General features: G+C 38.9%; 1 protein-coding gene across 2 annotated transcripts in view; it reads left to right on the top strand.

Annotated features, from left to right (window-relative positions):
* The window catches only part of LOC125417186 (phospholipid-transporting ATPase ABCA3-like), a 136,261-nt gene that overhangs the window by 25,336 nt on the left and 92,617 nt on the right, over positions 1-18,308 (top strand). The window contains exons 4-8 of one of the 2 annotated variants that reach the window (XM_048460507.2): positions 1,311-1,438; positions 5,227-5,368; positions 14,078-14,337; positions 16,558-16,674; positions 17,385-17,502. In XM_048460507.2, the coding sequence (XP_048316464.1) occupies positions 1,311-1,438; positions 5,227-5,368; positions 14,078-14,337; positions 16,558-16,674; positions 17,385-17,502 (765 nt within the window). Of the gene's footprint in view, positions 1-1,310; positions 1,439-3,769; positions 3,914-5,226; positions 5,369-14,077; positions 14,338-16,557; positions 16,675-17,384; positions 17,503-18,308 lie in introns of those variants that run through there. The other variant, XM_048460509.3, reaches the window with a different exon arrangement.

Below are 18,308 nucleotides of genomic sequence, written 5' to 3'. Positions count from 1 at the left end.
GGAAAAGTACATTATCTCATTAAAGAAATAATTATTCCTCTTCCTTCCTTTCTTTCTTTCTTCCTTCCTTCCTTCCTTCCTTTCTTTCTTTTTAAAGCTGGCTTAAAGTGATCCTGCCTTCCTGGGTGGGGTTCCCTTATCCAGGTCAAAAATTTATCAAACTGGATTGACTCTTTTATGTTTTGGGTAACTTGAAATATTAGGTCTCTACCTATGCCAGAGAATTCCATCCTGGTTTCTGTGTCATTCTCCCCTCTGAAGAGGTAACCCTAACATCCTTTAGGATATGGGCTAAAATTTAAAAAATATTTATAACCCATCTTTATGGAAATCTAGAAATCCAGTTCCAAAGATGATACCAATATCTGTACTGGAATTCTAGACCCTTTCCTTCATATAGAAACTTTTAGGCTATGCTCGTTTAGGAGGGGGTGAAAAACTAGAACTCCCTTCTGGTATTCCTGGCCATGCTTTGTGTAGTCCCTGTCCTGAGTGCCCTGTTCAGTTACTGTCACTTGTTCTCATTAACAACCTCTGAAGAGGTGACCATAACTGCCATTAGGGAATAAGGATAATTACTGATCTGGCTTCTTGCAGCTGATTGGGGCATTGAGTATGGCAGTTGGAGTACTTCTCCAGTGAACCTATCTAAAAGGTAACAAAGTGTATCCATGATTTATATATCTTAACTGCCAAATGTAGGAAGGAAAGGAAGTTCTTGACTGACAACCGGGAAGAGACTTGAGGGAGAAGCAAAGGCAAAAGTTATTAGACTTATAAGTCTGAGAATGGGAGGGAGCCAGGAGAGGTCAAAAGAGAAGTATTTTAAAATGTCTACTTCAATCCACTTGAGCCTCTTGATGGGTCCATCCTCTGTGCTCCAGTTTTTGAACATACCATATATTTATTTAACACTTATGAGTCAGTGGACCTCAGTGTACTTGGAGTGGTACAAGCACTATGGCAATCATTAGAGTGTTGTTATTGCCTCTAAAGAAACTGTGCATAATCTCTGAACTCCACCGCATTAGAAAAACACTAGAATACTTTGTTTGAGTAGATTGTTGGATGACATTGTGCTACTTACTGGCTCATCTAACATCATATAAGCTTTTCACTGTAAAATTTATAAACCACCTGTGAGATTTTATACCCATACTGTCTATTAGTTACTCATGTCAACATTTAAGAAAGAAAATCATAAGAGTCACAGATCTCAGTAGATTTTTATCTGTGTAAAGTAGTATCCTACCTCCCAAACAAAATTATGAGATGTTTTTATTTAAGCAGATAATTTTGTTTCCCTGTAGTTCGAGGCTTTGCTTCAGAAGCTGAGTTTGAGAAGTATATTCTGTTTAATTATACATCTCAGAAGGTGCTGGCTGCTATTGTTTTTGACTGTGGCTTCAAAAACAAAAATGATCCTCTGCCACTTAAGGTAAGAAAATTTTACTTTTCATGTAAGGGTTTTCAAGTAAGTTGTGTTCTCATAATAGTACCTTCGTGTCTCGAATTTTTTAATAAATTAATTATTATTAGCCCAATTTTGCAAATGAATAAAGTATCATTCCTGATAACAAATTAGTAATATGTCATAAAGCAAGAATATTAGTCCATCTGTGAGTGACTTAGTACCTTTGTACACATTGCTAATTCTAAGAGACCTTGATTATAAGTCTTCACTATCAGATTGACTAGATTTAGAATCACTTAAGAAATATATAAAGTATTTCAGAAAAGGTCAACTAAGGAAAGAAGACCTATCCTAAATATGAAGAGCAATATCTTGTGGCTGTACAGACAAAATAAAGGGTGAAAGGAAAAAGCCAACAGAATCCTGGCACTTCTCGTTCTTATCTTTCCTGGCTGCAGTGTGAATTACTCTGCTCTGCTGTGCCTTTCTCCAGCCTCTGAAACTGGGTCAAAATAAATCTTTATTCCTTAAAAATTGTTTCTGTCAGATATTGTGATCATAGCAACATAAAACATACAGGAGGGTACTGTAGAATGAGGGGAGACCCTAATTAACCAGCATTTGTCATAGCACATACAGGGTGGTAAAGATGTGCTTTAAGGCAGAGACATTTTATTATTATTATCAGATAACTAACTCAGAAATTCTTTCTTGGAATCAAAGACAGTATAATTCCTTTTATAAATCTCCAAAAAACTTGAAGATTTAGCTGTATCAGTTCAGCCTTGGGATGTGAAGACTGAAGAAGAGCTGGCGGTGTCTGCAGAAAGAAGAGGAAAGAGCAGTGCTTTGATTTTGGAGTCTCTAGCAAAATTTACAAACATCCATCCTGTGGTTATAGAAATAAGTTATCAATCTATAGAATCTAGAGATGGGGCCACACCCACTGTTTTGTTTCTAAGACAGGTGCTTATGGGAAAGCAGGAGTAGAATCCATGTAATCTTATGTGGATCCCATATTTTCAAGGCTCTATTCATCTATGTCAGCTTTCCCTCGTAACATAAAGCTGTATACCTGTGGATGAGGATTTAGGCACATGTACATTTTCTCAATATTTATTGACGCAAAGTGTCTGTGATGGTTTGAAAGAAAATGGCCTCATAGGCCCATAGGGAGTGGCACCTTTAGGAGGTATGGCCTTGTTGGAGTAGGTGTGACTTTGCTGGATGGGGTGTGTCACTAGGGGGCAGACTTTGAGGTCTCAGGTCACACCTAGTGTGTCATTCTTTTCCTGCTGCCTGCAGATTCAGATGTAGAAGTCTCAGTTCCTTCTCTAGCACCATGTCTGCCTGTGTGCCACCATACTTCCCACCATGATGACAATGCACTAAACCTCTGAAATGTAAGCCAGCCCCTGTAGGTGGAGTTTTCCTGTCCCAGCTGCCTGCTTCTAAATAACTGGCAGCTGCTTCCCAAATAGCTGACTCAGAGACTTAATATAAATTATAAATGCTCAGCCAATAGCTCAGGCTTGTTCCTAGCTAACTCTTAGACATAAAGTAACCCATATTTCTTACCTATGCTTTGCCATGTGGCTTGGTACCTTTTCTTAGTATGGCATGCCCATGTTACTTCTCTCTGACTCCTCCTTTCTTCATCCCAGCATCCTTAGTTTGGTTGTCCTGCCTATACTTCCCACCTGGCTATTGGCCACCAGTTTGAGAGACAAATCTTTGCAGTGTACAAGAGGATTATTCCACAGCAAGCCCCAATGAAATGTTTTCCTTTATAAGAGTTGCTGAAGTCATAGTCTCTATTCACGACAATAAAACCCTAAGATAGTATCTTCAAGTTTTATTTTCCCTACCTACAGACTGTTCTCAAATCTTGAATGAAATTCCAAATGTTAAAATTCCCATAAATTTTCTCTAGTACTTAGCCTATTTTGATAATTTTCTTTCTAAAATTTTATTTATTTATTTATTTATTGTGTTTGATGTGTGTGTGAGCACAGGCACTCAGTCACAACCACAGCATACATGTAGAAGTCAGGGGAAAACTTTGGAGACTCAGTTTTCTCGTTCCATTATGGGTTGTGGGAACCAAACTTGGCTCTTCAGGTTTGCACTTTTACTTCAGCCAGTACGTTTACCCTCACAGCCATCTTGCCAGCCTTGTTTTGATGATTTTCTAAATGAATACTATGGTATCTGTTGATGATTTCATTTATAATGTAAACAAATAGATACCAGTTCTCTTTAGTTTATGTTCCTGACAAAATCTTTTGTTTATCCATGTGGATATCACAGTGAACCTTTTCAGCCTTAGATGAGATCATATCCTCATTCTAAGTAAAAGACTGTAATGTGGTGCTTGACATGGCTCTGTAGCTGGAAGTGCTTGCCTTGAAAACCTGACGAGCTGAGGTTAATCCTTGGAGCCCATGGCAGAAGGAGACAACTGACTGCTGAAAGATCTTCACACACAGGCAATGCAATGTATGTACCTGGGTGCTCTCTCCCTCTCTCTCTCTCGCATCATATATACATATACTCACACAGTAATAATAATACATTTGAAAAAATTTAAAAATTCTAGTGGCTTACTTAGGCTTATATACAGTATTTGGCACAAGATTTATGGCCATCCAGAATGTGTCTCTGTTCCCATATCTGGAATTTTTTACTATTTACTCAAGGAGCTCCGTACAGATACCGTATATTTCTACTTCTGGGACTTTGGCATTAATTTTCTTTAGCATGGGGTTGCTCCTGTGAATTTTCATTCAGTGTAGTTGTATCCTCACCCTTTCTGTTCTCTAATAATAATCTATGCATATTTCTAGTAGTCAAACAGCTTTTAGGGAACACAGTTCTGTAGGTTTTCAACAGGGATTTTAATGTAAGGAAATGTTTTATTTATGGTATTTAAGTGTAACTTTAAGTCACTGTTAGCCAACAATGCAACAATGTAGAGTGCCTAGCATGCTTTCCCAGTTAGGTGAACCGTAACTCTCTTGAGCCCTTAGTTGTTAAGCTATTCATTGGTGTGCATTTTCCATTCATCCTACAAGGATTAGATTCAGGTGCCTGATTGTCTGTAGTTCTGCAAACATTTATTGCTCGGCTTTTTAATATGCCAATATAAGTAGAAAAAAGGTAGCTTATGTTTCTGTAGCATAAGTTTACATTTATTTTATTGCATGCCCTTGAGAATCTTTTTATGCATGTCCTGTTGGTGTGGAACAATTGTCTATATTCTGTCAACCATGTTTTAAATAAACGCTGATTGGCCAATAGCCAGGCAGAAAGTATTGGTGGGACAACCAGACAGGAAGTAGAGGTTGGTCAATGAGAACAGGAGTATTCTGGGAAGAGGTAAGCTCCCTCTGCAGCCGTGACCCAGCCACCCAAGAAGCAAGATGTGACTGCCCCGCTAAAAAAGGTAGTGACCCATGTGGCTAACATAGACAAGAATAATGGGCTAATATAAGTTAGAAGAGTTAATAAGAAGCCTGAGCTAATGGACCAATCAGTTTATAGTTAAAAAAATGCAGGAACTGGGCAGGACAGAAACCCCAACCACATCCTGTTTTATATGTTTTCTGTATTTGAGTAGAATTCAAATGTGTCTAATGTGTATACATTCTCTACCTTGCTCATTGTAAATGCTGGGCATTCAGAATATATCAGATTGGTTTCATCCTTAAAAATCACATGTTTTTCTAGTAGGGTGTAACTTTATTGCTAACATTTGTTTTTAAGTTTCTTTTTGACTTTCAGCATACATGACTTCTTATTAATACTTTCAGGTAAAATATCATTTGCGTTTTATTGGTACACAAAGGACCATCTGGTGGCCCGACAAGCTAGGTTGGAAAACAGCATTTCTTTTTCCTAATCATCCTCCTATACAACCCAGGAATCCAAATTTTATTGATGGAGGAAGTCCTGGTAAGAAGATCCTTCAACATGCTTATTTTATCAAAATGGTTGCATGCTAGTGCATACATAGGCTTGTGTTTAAATATTTGTATTTATTTAACAAAAGAGAAATGTTTATTGTTCATGATAACTAAAATTTATATTGTAAAAATACTATTTTTCAGTCTTTACTCTTGATAAACTTACATTTCATATTGTATGCACCTTCAGTTCTTTTATCAATATAAACATATTTTTAAATTTGGCTTTTATTCAGATGTATTTGCTATATATGTGTGGTAGTTTGAAAGAAAATGGCCCCCAAAGTATGTGACACTATTAGGAGGTATGCTTTGCTGACGTAGGGGTGACCTAGTTGGAAGAAGTGTTGGGGTGGATCTTGTTGCCTGCATATCAACATGTAACCACTCCTTCTCCAGCACCAGGTCTGCCTGTGTGCTACCGTACTGCCCACCATGATGATAATGGACTAAACCTCTGAAATGTTTTCCTTTGTAATAGTTGCCATGGTCATAGTGCCTCTTCACAGCAACAGAAACCCCAACTAAGACAATATGTATATATGTCTGGGGTTCAATACATACACATAGTGTGTTGCATCAAATCTTGCTTCTCTTCTACCTCAGATACCATAGTTCAGTGTTTAGATTAATGTTATTTAATTACACTGAGAACACACAATACTAGTTTGCCTATGTGTGTCTTATTTAACTTGACAGGATATAACCCTGGCTATATCCATGTTGCTATAAAGTGCATGATTTTGAAGTAATCCTTGTAAGATAGTTATTGACAACCATGCTGATTAAGTCAGTTAAATGATTTGAGAACTTTTTTATTGATGGCCAGACCAAGAACAGGCTCCTGCCTCTGAAAAGTCTGTTGATGCCTGACCTAGGATACAGCATTTTTAAAGACAAAACCATAATTGCATCAGTACTCAAGGTGTATGTGTGGCAGAGTACATTAATGAGTGATTTAGAGTGGCCTAGTAACATCTGCTTTCTTTTGAGACTCAGTGGTATCTTCTAGACACTTTGTAATATGTTTGGACTATGTTTAAGGTCATGAACTGTCTGTTAAGCATTGGCATGGCAGAGAAGGCTGTTGGTGAGGGGTGGAAAGCCTAAGAAGTGGCTAGGCAAACACAAAGTTGGGATAGGATGCTGTTATCATCATCATTTCTGTTTAATCCTTCCTTATTACGAAATAGTACTCCTCTGTTCTTGCCATCCATTAAGCTACTGATGAATACCTAGGCAGACTCCATTTCTCAACTACTATGAGATAACCTTGTGCATGTGTCTATCTCCTTGCTATACCTTTTATTGAAAATAGATTTTTTTTTTTTCAGGGACCAGCCTCGACAAAACACCTTTTGCCAAGTGTAGGGGCATGGGGATGAGAAATATAAGGAAAGAGTATGAAGATGCAGAAATAATAAAACAGAAGGCATAGAATAGCACCAGGAGGGAGTTCCAGTGAATCCTAAATTTGTCCGCATTTAATTTTCAACACACTTTTATACCACAATACAAAAGGGGGAAGAAGGCGACAAAAGACTTCTTTAACATGATACAAAGGACAAGTCGAACAGTTAATTGCTTTAACACACTGAGACATCAAGTCACTAGCATTCTGTTGTTTAGACAGTGAAGCCACACTAGACCAAGTATCCTGAAGGCAGCACTCCCCAGGTAACCTCATATTACAAAAGAAGGAACAGATATACACTTGCATATTCTGACCATCTGTCAGGATGGAGTGGATCTACTTGTATGAGCCATCTTAATATCAAAAGAACCAAGTAACCACATCCTGAATTAGGATATGTAGCTACACATGTTGTCAACAATTTTGAGCTACCTCCAAACTCTCTATCAGACAAGCTGGAAATAGACTCACATTTTTGGGCCTCCACATCTTTTCTCACATAATATATCCTAATTACAGTTTCCTCTCCCTTCAGTCCTTCCAGTTCCTCCCTACCTCCCTTCCCATCCAATTCACTCCCTTTCTGTCTCTCATTAGAAATGAATAGGCTTCTAAGAGATAACAGCAAAACATAACAAAAAAAAATAAGATAAAACAAAAACCATCACATTGAAGTTGGACAAGGCAAACCAATAGAAGAAAAATAGCCCGAAGAAAAGGCAAAAGAATCAGAAACCCAGTCATTCACACACTCAGGAACCCCACAAAAACACTAATCTCTAAGCCATAATATAATGTGTACACAGAGGACCTGCTGTAGACCATGATAGGCCCTTTGCATGCTGCCTCAGTCTGAGTTCTTATAAGCCTTTATCATGTTGATTTAGAGGGTCTTGGTTTCTTGGTGTCCTCCATCCTCCTTGGTCTTACACTCCTTCCACCTCTTCTTCCATGGAATTCCTTGAGCCCTGAGGGAAAGGATTTGATAGTGATATCCCACTTAGAGTTGAGTGTTCAAAGTCTCTCACTCTGCATAATGTCTGGCTGTGGGTTTCTGTATTTGTTCCCATCTGATGCAGGAGGAAGCTTCTCTGATGAAGGCTGAGCAGGAAACTGATCTGTGAGTACAGCAGAATGTCATAAGGAATCATTTTACTCTTTCTTTCTTTCTTTCTTTCTTTCTTTCTTTCTTTATTCCTTTCTTTCTTCCTTTTTTAAAGAACAGTAGTATTTGATTTTACCCTAGGCCTCTGGGCTATCTAGTCTCTGTTTCTTGGCCATGCAAGTAATATTGTGTATAGATTCCATCTCCTAGAGTGGGCCTTCAGTCAAATTGGTTAGTTACTCCCATAGAGTTTGTGCCACCATTGCCCTAGCATATGTTTCAGATCAAAAGGTTTATGATGGGTTTATGTTCACATTTCTCTTTTGATAACATGCAGAATACCTTTCAGTACCAAAAACTTTAGAACACAGAGGAGAAGGCTCAATGTAGGCAGTAGCTTGACTTCTCCATTTTCAGTGAGTTGTATAGGTGTTGTCTTCAGCCATGGAGCCTTGCTGTCAATTTGTGGTAAGCAACCTATAGTCTTGGCAACAGCCTGAATTTGAGGGTTGTAACACCCAATTCTGTGTTACCCTCGCGGTACAGTTCGCGCGCCTTCATACCGATCATGAGTCCAGGCAAAGGCCTAGAGATTGAAAGAAACACAAGAGACCTGGGTCATTCTAAAGAAGATCAGCCGAAAGCCACTTTATTCAGCTTTTTGCAAAACTAATATACTTTGGCCCCAGTAAAGGAATTTCCTCGCAGCCAAGGGGGGAGCCTTCCCAGGTAGGAATCTTCCCAGGTAGGGGGGAACCTGGTGCCATGTAGGAACTCCTCCCTGGCGGGTGGGAAATTACCATACCAAAGATGAAACAATGCCCTACAGCTAAATCACCAGGCTATGGCAGAGTGAACACAGGGAACTAGCAGGAAGCTTAGCTGGCTGGCCAAAACTGTCCTTGAGACGCACCCCAGGGAGCAAGGGCCCTACAGAGGGTTTTTGTGGAACTCCTTTGGCCAACAACTCAAGAATATGTAACTCACTCCCAGCACTGAACACTTCAGTTGGTGAAAACAGATGTCCAGCTGGGGCTCTGTCTCCACATTATTTGGCGATTTCATTTAAATCACCTCCATATATGTATATATTTTATGAGGCTTCTGCTATCCCTCAAATGACCCTTAACTTTAGCTGTCTCTTCCAATATTCCCTTCCTCATTTCCCTTTTCCTGCTCCCTTCCCACTTGATCCTCCCATCCTAGAACCCATACCCTTCCAGAATTTACCTATTCTATTTCTCTTTTTTAATGAGATTTATATGTATCCTCTAATTTCTTACTATATGCCTAGCCTCTGTTGTTACTGAATGTGTAATTGGTTTAAAAAAAATCCATTCTTAGTTTGCTGCTTTGTCCAAATGATGGTGTCCTTTGCTGTGCCAAAGCTTTTCACTTTTATGAGGTCCTGTTTATTCACTGTTGATCTTATTGCCTGAATGAACAGTGTTCTGTTCAGTCCCAGGTACTCAAGGCTACCCTAATCTTCTGTCAGGTTCAGGTGTCTGGTTTTATGTTGAAGTCTTTGATCTCTTTAAAGTTGAGTCTCGTACAGGGTAATAAGTTTGAACCTGTTTGGATTCTTCTACATACAGCCATCTAGTTTGACCAATACCATTTGTTGAAGATATTGTCTTTTTTCCAAAGTATGTTTCTGGCTTCTTTATCAAAAATCAGGTGTTCATAGGTGTGTAGATTTATGTCTGGGTCTTCAGTTTAACTCTATTGATCAACATGTCTGTTATTTGTGCCAATACCATACTGTTTTTTTGTTACTGTAGCTCTGTAGTAATCAGGGATGGTGGTAACTCTACCAATTCTTTTATCATTCATGATTGTTTTAGTTACTTGGATTTTTATGTTTCCACATGAAGCTAAAAATTTGTCATTTCAATACCTGTGACAAGTTGTGTTGGAATTTTGATAGGGATTGTATTGAATCTATAGATTACTTTGGATAGGTGTTAAGAATATTTTCTAACAGAGCCTCTCCGCTGGTGCAAAGAATTCCAATCAGACCAGATTAAGCCAAATTAAATGTCCGAGTTTAATAGATGGCGGACTCCTGGATGGCTGGGAGCATGGCAGGGGGGAAGACAGAGGGAACAAACTCAAAACTATGTGTTTCTTCTCTGGGCACTGCCTAAATACCCTGTGGGAGGGGTCAATGCTTGGCAGACTGGGAGTTGGAGTTCAAGCACCTGGCAGGCTGGGAATTGGAGTCCAAGCGCTTGGCAGGCTGGGGAGACACTTCCAACTCAATATTACATTCCAGACTCTTTTGGATATAGGGGTGTGACAAGGAGCTGAGGTGATATTTATGACCAACATTTTAGGCTCTCTTTAGATAAATGGGCATTGGCTCAAGTCTGGCTACTTCCTGCAGGCAAGGGGTGACATAGGAGAGGGGAGAGCTGAGAGTTGGTGTGCTCACGCTCACCGAGAGGTGTGGCTGGGGCAGCATCTGGTTTGCTGACATCCTGGAGTTGTTATGCAGCTGCTTTTTGGGGCAAAGATAAGATAGGTGGCTAGGAGGAAAAAAAATATGGTTATTACTGATCCTATGCATTAACTTCCAGAAAGAGTAGAACAGGGAAATGCCCTGGTTGGACAGGTAAGGCTCGGGTGTATCAGATACAACCAGATTTTAGTTGGTAGGAGTCCTTCATCTAGGAGAGTTGGTACCAATGGTGAAGTCCCAGGAGCTGTTGCAGGTCTTATGGTGTTGTCTGGGGAGCACTTTGTAGGTTGGTCCTGGACCATGCAGCAGGAGTGACCTGTAAAATATGCTTGAAGCTGTCTGGGGTTAGCAAAAGGCTCTGGAGACCGTTATTTTTTTTTTTTTAACCAGACCTGACTTTGATACAGCAGAAGAACTTTTCCAGGAACCTGTAAGAGAACTGGAGCAGATTTATAGCTTGGTCATAGCAAAAAAGTTATTGTTTTAGTTAAGACAATTAAAGTAATTGGGAACCCCAGATTTTTAAGATACTCTGGAAACCTGATAGGTACACCTGTTTGTATTTTAGCAGGAAACATTATTAAATGTCATGGATGAAGTAATAAGTTAACAGTACCTAGGTTGTCAAATGCCATTAGACAGATCTGGGAGGGATAAATGAGCAAAAATGAGACAGCATTTTAGCTATGCAGGCAATCCCAAATCCTCTCCTTAGTCCTTGGAGAACCCCAGTCTTAGAAGCAGTGCTTGCCATTAACTGCTGAGTACAAGAGGCCTAAAGATTTTTCCTGTGGGGGGAAAATTTAGTCTACCTGGCTTGGCAGGATGAGAAGATCAGTTCCTGGGTAAAGCATCCAGAAAGCTAGAGAGGTAAAAGGCGGTTTTGGCTGTATGGATGGCTATACCAAACCCAAAGGCAAGGCCTGGAGGCAAAAGGTCTTCTGTCTTCTTGGAGAAGCTGAAGGGTGCAGCGGAATCTGCTTATTTGTGTTAGAGGCTCTTGTTAAAATGCTATGCCCTCAGATCTGTAAAGGCACTTGAGAACTAGGTACCATTACCTATTATTTTAAACTGGGCATATAAGCTAAATTTAGATGTGTATTTTATCCAATTAGTTACAGTTTACCAATGCTAGTAGAATACTAGCACATGTGGAAACTCTTACCAAAGATGGTGGTGAGGTTAAAATGGCGGCTACCCACGTTTGTATTTTTCCAGAGCTGTTGTAATCTGGAAGCACACATGCACACAGAAACATAAATCCACATACTCACGCAGATATATTGTGACCACATCATTCTAATAGACAAATAGGACACTTTTGGAAACCTGTGTCAGCTGACCAACTTAAAAATTCTGGCCCAGTTAGGCCACCCGCTGTCCTTCTCCAATAGAAAGGGAGCTGGGTTTAGATCCCCCAATCTGGAATGGGACAAGAGCTGCTGTGCCTCTGGGCACAGTAGAAGCCCCACTGACTATGGAGGGGTGGAAGTGGAGAGGGCGGGACAAACCACAAGGATCAGCAGAGAAGAAGAGGTGGAAGGGGGCGGAACAAGAGTTCTGGCTGCAAATAAGCAGAGGGTGGCAGGATGAGAGCATGTGTCTAGAAACCATGGACTTTTGGAGCATTGTTAATTTAGGTTAGATAGCCCAATTGAAAAGGATTTTTTGTAAAAGGCCGCTTAAGGACATTTGAATAATCAGCCTGGAATTGTAAGGATTCACTGGAAGCTCATGCCTGTGTGGCTCAAGCCTGTTGCAATGTGTCCACCAAACAAAACCCTTGAGTAACGAACAGGGGTACATAAGAAGTAGATGAGAGACCTCTGCCAGCACCCAAGTCCCATCTCAGCCACATGGATCAGGCTTTTGGCATGGCTGAGACTTCAGTGAAAGCCCGAAAAGCACATGGGTTATCCCAGGGAATCCTACTGGCATAGAGCAAAAGAAGGGGAACTCACCTGAAAGCCAATCTGCAAGGCGGCACTTCACCTGTGGGAAAAACAAACTCATCTCAGTGGGACCTCCAAAATGTTAGGAATATTTTCTAACAGAGCCTCTCCACTGGTGCAAAGTAGTCCAATCAGACCAGATTAAACCAAAGTAAATGCTTGTGTTTAATAGGTGGTCCTGGGAAAAAGCAGGGAAAAGACCGAGGGAGCTCACAAGCAAACCCAAAACCACATGTTCCTCCCCACCCACCCCAGCCTAAATACCCAGTGGGAGTGGTCAGTGCTTGGCAGACTGGGAATTGAAGTCCAAGAGCTTGGCAGGCTGTGATGACACTTACAGTATCTTCAATACCTGAGAGTCTCTCTTCCTTCTCTTGTATTCTGTTGGTAATGCTTGCTTTTGTAGTTCCTATTCATTTTCCCAGATTTTCCATTTCCTGAATTCCTCCCGTTTGTGTTTTCTTTATTGATTCTGTTTGAGTTTTTAAGTCTTGATCTATTTCCTTAACCTGTTTATTTGTTTTTGTCTTTCTTGAAATGATTTATTGATTTCTTCCAATTTTCTGAGTTTTTTTTTTTTTTCAATTTCTTGAAGGGAGTTTTTCATTTCCTTTTTAAGGGCCTCCATCATCTTCACAGTTACTTTTAAGATTGTTTTCTTATGCTTCAGCTGCATTGGAATATTCAGGTCTTACTATAATAGGATCACTGGGTTCTTGTATTGCCATATTGCCTTTTCTGTTTTTGAATGTATCTTCACACTGGTATTTATACATTTAGGCTTGGGATGATTATAAATATGGGTGTCGATTCTTGTGTTGTTTTGGTTGGATGGATGTTTTATTTGTTTCTTAACTTTTTTTATTGCCTCTTGTCCTAAATGGTCTAGGGCTCTGGTGATTGGCAGATTTTCAGGTCTAGTAGGGTTGTCTTAGGTGAGGTTTGTGGGGTTTGGGTGCCTTGATCAACATATCTTCATTTTCTTCTGATTGATATTGACTATACCTGTGCCTATGGAATCTGTTCTTCTGCTGATATGGATTGTGCCTGTGCCTATGTAGTCTGTTGTTGTTCCAGTAGGTGTAGGTTATGTTTGTGCTTATATAATCTGCTGGGGTTTCACGGGAGGATGATCAGGCGGATGGGGTTGGGGGAACAGGATCCAGTGGGCGGCAGTGGTGGTGGTACAGCCTGGAAGGAAATCTCTCACCTGTTAACTGGCTGCTAGGGACTATACCAGAGCAGTGGAGTTCCGCCAGAGTTGAGGGCAGGGCCCAGAAGCTTTACTGTTGGTGAGATGGGAGTGAGCAAGCACAGGATATGCCCTGGGGTTTAGAGTCTGGAAGTTGGACACACTGGTTCTTCCAAGCAGTGTGGGCTGTACCTGTGCCTATGGAGTCTGCTGGGGTTGCAAGGGAGGGCTGACCACCGGGAGGATGATCAGGTGGGTGGGTTTCTCTGGGTAGCAGAATTGGTGTTGGGGGAGTAGAATCTCACTGGTGGTGACAGTGAGGGTGGTGTAGTCTGGAGGCAGATTTCTCACCTGCTGGCTGATTGCTGGGGATTGCAGCTTGCCAGTTTTATGAATGTTAATATTTTAATTTGGATAAGATAAAAATTATATTCAGCCAAAGAAATGTATTTTATGTCAAATCTACGGTAGGTTCTGTAGATTGCAAGCTAAAGATTATTTGTATTATTTGTATCTTCCTATGTCTGAGTTGCTCCTTAGTCTATTTTATTTGACTATGCATTTTCTCACACAGGGTATATCAGGGAAGGATTCCTGGCAGTACAGTATGCCTTGGATGAGAGCATTATGTTGTATCATGAAAACAGTGCTGGGAAAAAGCTATTTGATGAAATTAATGTTCTCATACAGAGATTTCCATACCCAGCTCATCCTCACGATAAATTACTTTGGATCTCCGGCCCTTTCTTCCCCTTGATGTTCATACTTATGTTCTCTTCCATTGTACTCTCCATCATGCGGTCCGTTGTGTTTGAGAAGGAGAAAAGATTGAAGGTAATATGGCTTACTTTCTGAGAGTTAGTGTAAAAGGCACATATGTGTGTGTTATTATGCACACACAGGCTGTGGATATTTTTGGAAAGTTAATTACTGCACTGTAAATATTCAGCATTTACAGATAGTGCTTATGTCCCAGCAAAGCAATTAGAGACACAAATGTAGAAGAGTGAGTCCTGATGATACCAACTTCACAAGCTGGAAGAGTTTCAGAGACAAACTTTAACAGGGAAACAGCAGAGAAGAAAACCTGAAGTCGAGGAGGACAAAAAATATTACTTGAAATTTTTTATACTTAGAGTAGCAATGAATTTCAAATACAGCCCAGTTCAGGGATAAATTAACCTAAGTCTCAATACTACTGATCCATTAACTGATTCACGATTAGTAAAAAAATCAGAGATTTCTATTGCATGGCAACAGTAATTAAAGAAGTAGTCATGAATTTGTGGGTTGGGCACATTAGGAGCTGAAGGGGGGAAGAAAGGGGATGAAAATTATGCAAATATAGTATTCGTATATGGAATTCTCAAAAAATTTAAAAATGCATAGATGATAGAAATATCAGACAGGTATTTTAACTGCTTGATATTCTAAAGACTGTAAGTATTGAATTATCTAAAATTCTTGGGGTTTGTGGGTATTTTTCACGTTTTTAGTGTCTATACCATCCACATGTGCCATAGCAGCTATAGAGGTCTGCGTACAATCTGCAAGAGTGAATTCTCTCGACTACGTGCTCATTAGAAATCATATTCCGGTTGTTAGGCTTGTCAGGCCCCTTTGCCTGCTGAGCCATCTCTGCAGCCTGGGAATTTTTTTTATAGCAATCTTAATTTCTGAGTTTCACTGGAATCATGGAGTTCATATGTAGTTGTAATTAACATGTGTACTATTGCAGTGCAGTAAAGATGGACATAGTCAAATACACTATTTAACTGAATGAAAATAGCCTATGTATTCTCATAAGTGAAATTTTCAAAAGAAAACATCCTAGCAGTACTTAGGAATGCCTTTAACAGGTTTATTCATAGATAAGTAAAATGAGGAAAGAACTAGAAAAAGTGATCTCAAGACAGATGAGATTACAAAAACTGAAATGTAGAGAGAAAAATGTAAAATTCAGGACAAAATCACCCAAAAAGTATAAAACAATATCAAATGACGTAGCACATGAAATTGGATTCCAGAAAAAAAATGAGAAGAGAAAAGAAATTAAAAGCACTGGGGGAATTTTTCAAAATTAATAACATTAAAATGCAGATACAAAAAGCTCAGAGAATTCAAAGATAAATGTTGCATAAAGATGTGTGCACACACCTGTGCATACACACACACACACACACACACACACACACACACACACACACACATACACTGGCTCATTATAGTCAAATTGCTAAAAATTAAAAGCACAGAAAAAAAATCTCAAAAGCAAATGGCAGTAGGGAAAAGATACATAGATACCTTTCTCTTATGCTCTGGAAATGAAGCTTTTATCAGGGTGATTTATCTTCTTTTTCCCTCAGCTATGTATTTTTTAATTTTTTATTTAAATAACTTTTTTCATTTATTTTACATAGTGCTTGATGATTTAATTTGAAAGCCAGTGAAATGATTTATTAGCTAAAAGAGTTTACATCACAAGCCTGGAGACCTGAATTCAATCTCCAGATCCCACAGTGGAAGGAGGGAACCTGCTCAGTGGGTGCTTCCCATGCCTTCTCTTAGTGCTCTTGGGGACTTACTTAGTTAATCTGCAGCCCTTGGGAGCATTGTCATTCCAAGTAACAGCTTTATTCAAACCACACACACACACACACACACACACACACACACACACACACACACACATACAATTTTTTACTTACAAAAGGAGAAGGGTATAAGAGGAATAAATGCCATTAAGGATATGTGAAAAGCCCATAAAATAATTTTAAAGGAATAATTGGAAATGGTTTTTTATTTTGTAAATCCTGGATGTAAAATTGAAAAAGACATCTGAACATACATACATATATTTTTAAGAAAAACATTGAGCTTACTTACTGTATAATTCTGATAGACTTCTAGCCTTGATTTTTTTCTCATTCTTAAAATAGAGATAATATCAACCATTTTTATAGCCTTTGTAGTAAAAAATTCAAATAATGATGTGTGAAAGCATCCTGAATTCCAGACATTTAAAATGCTTAGTTTATGTTGCCTATTCTACAGGAATACCAGCTCATAATTGGGCTTAGAAATTGGATCATCTGGGCTGGCTATTTCTTCACCTTCTTCCCTTTATATGTCGTCATCATCTTTTTGATATGTGCATTACTCTTTGTCCAGGCAAGTATCCAGTGTCACACTGTACAACAGACAAAATTAATCACATATATGATATTGAAACTACCTTACTAATGCTTTTTTTAACATAAGAAGAAGCAGGTAACATTCTTTTAAATGTTTAACTCAATTATTTACAAAATATTATTTTCCAATGTAACTATTTCTAAAATAATTTTATATTCTTTTTATTTTTTCTAAAATCTAGTTTTTTTTGTTACTGTGCATCCCAATTCTGACATTAAGTTTAAATAGAAAATACTTATTCTATTTTTAGCAATGTTGTAGTTTTTATTTAAATTTAAGATGTCTTTTAAAGAACAAAATTGATTCCACAGTCATCCCAGCTCTAATTCAGGTGTTCTACAAGTGCACATGGCAAATGACTACTCCAACAAGCAGGTGAGTTTGGATGAGTTGAATCTACCACACAGTCCAGTAAAAGGCGAGATGCACTGTGGACTTACTGTTTCTAGGTTTCCAGTAGAATAAAATTGTTTTTTGTTTATTTCGTTGTTTCTTTTTCTGATCCTACTAGAAAACTCAGATGCTGCTGAGTCTCTTGGCAAGTCTTAACTTCCTGTCTTTTAAGTCTCGCCAGATGAGTGGGGTGATCTATTTCACTAGGGACCATACTTTTGTTTCTTTCGTTGTGTTTACGTGACACTAGTTATAGTGTTACCTGATCTGATGTCATGATTGTTTTATTGTAGATTGCAGAGGAGCCAGTCTTGCGATACAGTGACAGTAGTTTCATCTTTGTCTTTCTTACATGTTATGCCATCGCGTCTATATGCTTTGCCTTTATGGTTAGCACTTTCTTCAATAAAAGTAAGTCTGTATTTGCAGTTCTCTCTAGCTAACTAGAAACACTGCCTTGCATTCTAACATACAAAGAACATTAAAAATGAATGTGCTCCACTGTACCTATAAAGAAGATGTAAAATGCTGACATTGGAACTAAACAATGCTTTCTGTAGTGGTTTATTTAAATTGCTACTGAAGGCAAGCACTTGCCATGTGACAAGACTCTAGTAAGTGGTTCCTTGTGAAAACTCACATTGGAATAATAGGTGTCTTCAAATCACACCAAAATGGTCAAATTAGACATTCTATAGAAATATATTTAAACAACTCCACAGGAAATGAAAGGAAGTAGAGATATTAAGATAGTATATCTAGTGGCAGAAGAATCAAAATAGTGGCCGACTTAAGCTTACTGTATCAGTAATACCTTAAGTGTTAATCTTCTGAATGCCAAAATTATAAAACATAGCCTTGATGAAGTATCACTGTGCCTAACATGTTTATTTAGGATAATGATTTTTTAAAACTTCGTTGAAACGTTTATCTAATTATTCTTTATCAATTAAAAATTGACAAAAAGTGAATGATCAGAGAAGCTGTGGAGAAGTCACCAGTGACCTCCTAGCTCTTCTGTTCCTTCTTCCAAAAGGAATGAGATCCTCTCTGAGCCATGCCTTACTCCTTCCCCTTTCCTCCAAAACCTCTGTGGTTAATTTTGGTCACCTTCTGATTCAAAACAGATTTTATTATCAATAAAAATATCTTATACCATGATCCCCCATTTGTCTAAATAAAAATGGAAGGTTTTAACTCTGACATAGTAAAACTAT

The sequence above is a fragment of the Myodes glareolus genome, chromosome 7, assembly GCF_982192425.1.
Source record: "Myodes glareolus chromosome 7, mMyoGla1.1, whole genome shotgun sequence".
NCBI classification, from domain to species: Eukaryota; Metazoa; Chordata; class Mammalia; order Rodentia; family Cricetidae; genus Myodes; species Myodes glareolus.
The sequence above is the reverse complement of the archived record's forward strand: the minus strand, read 5'-3'. Positions and strand labels throughout refer to the sequence as shown.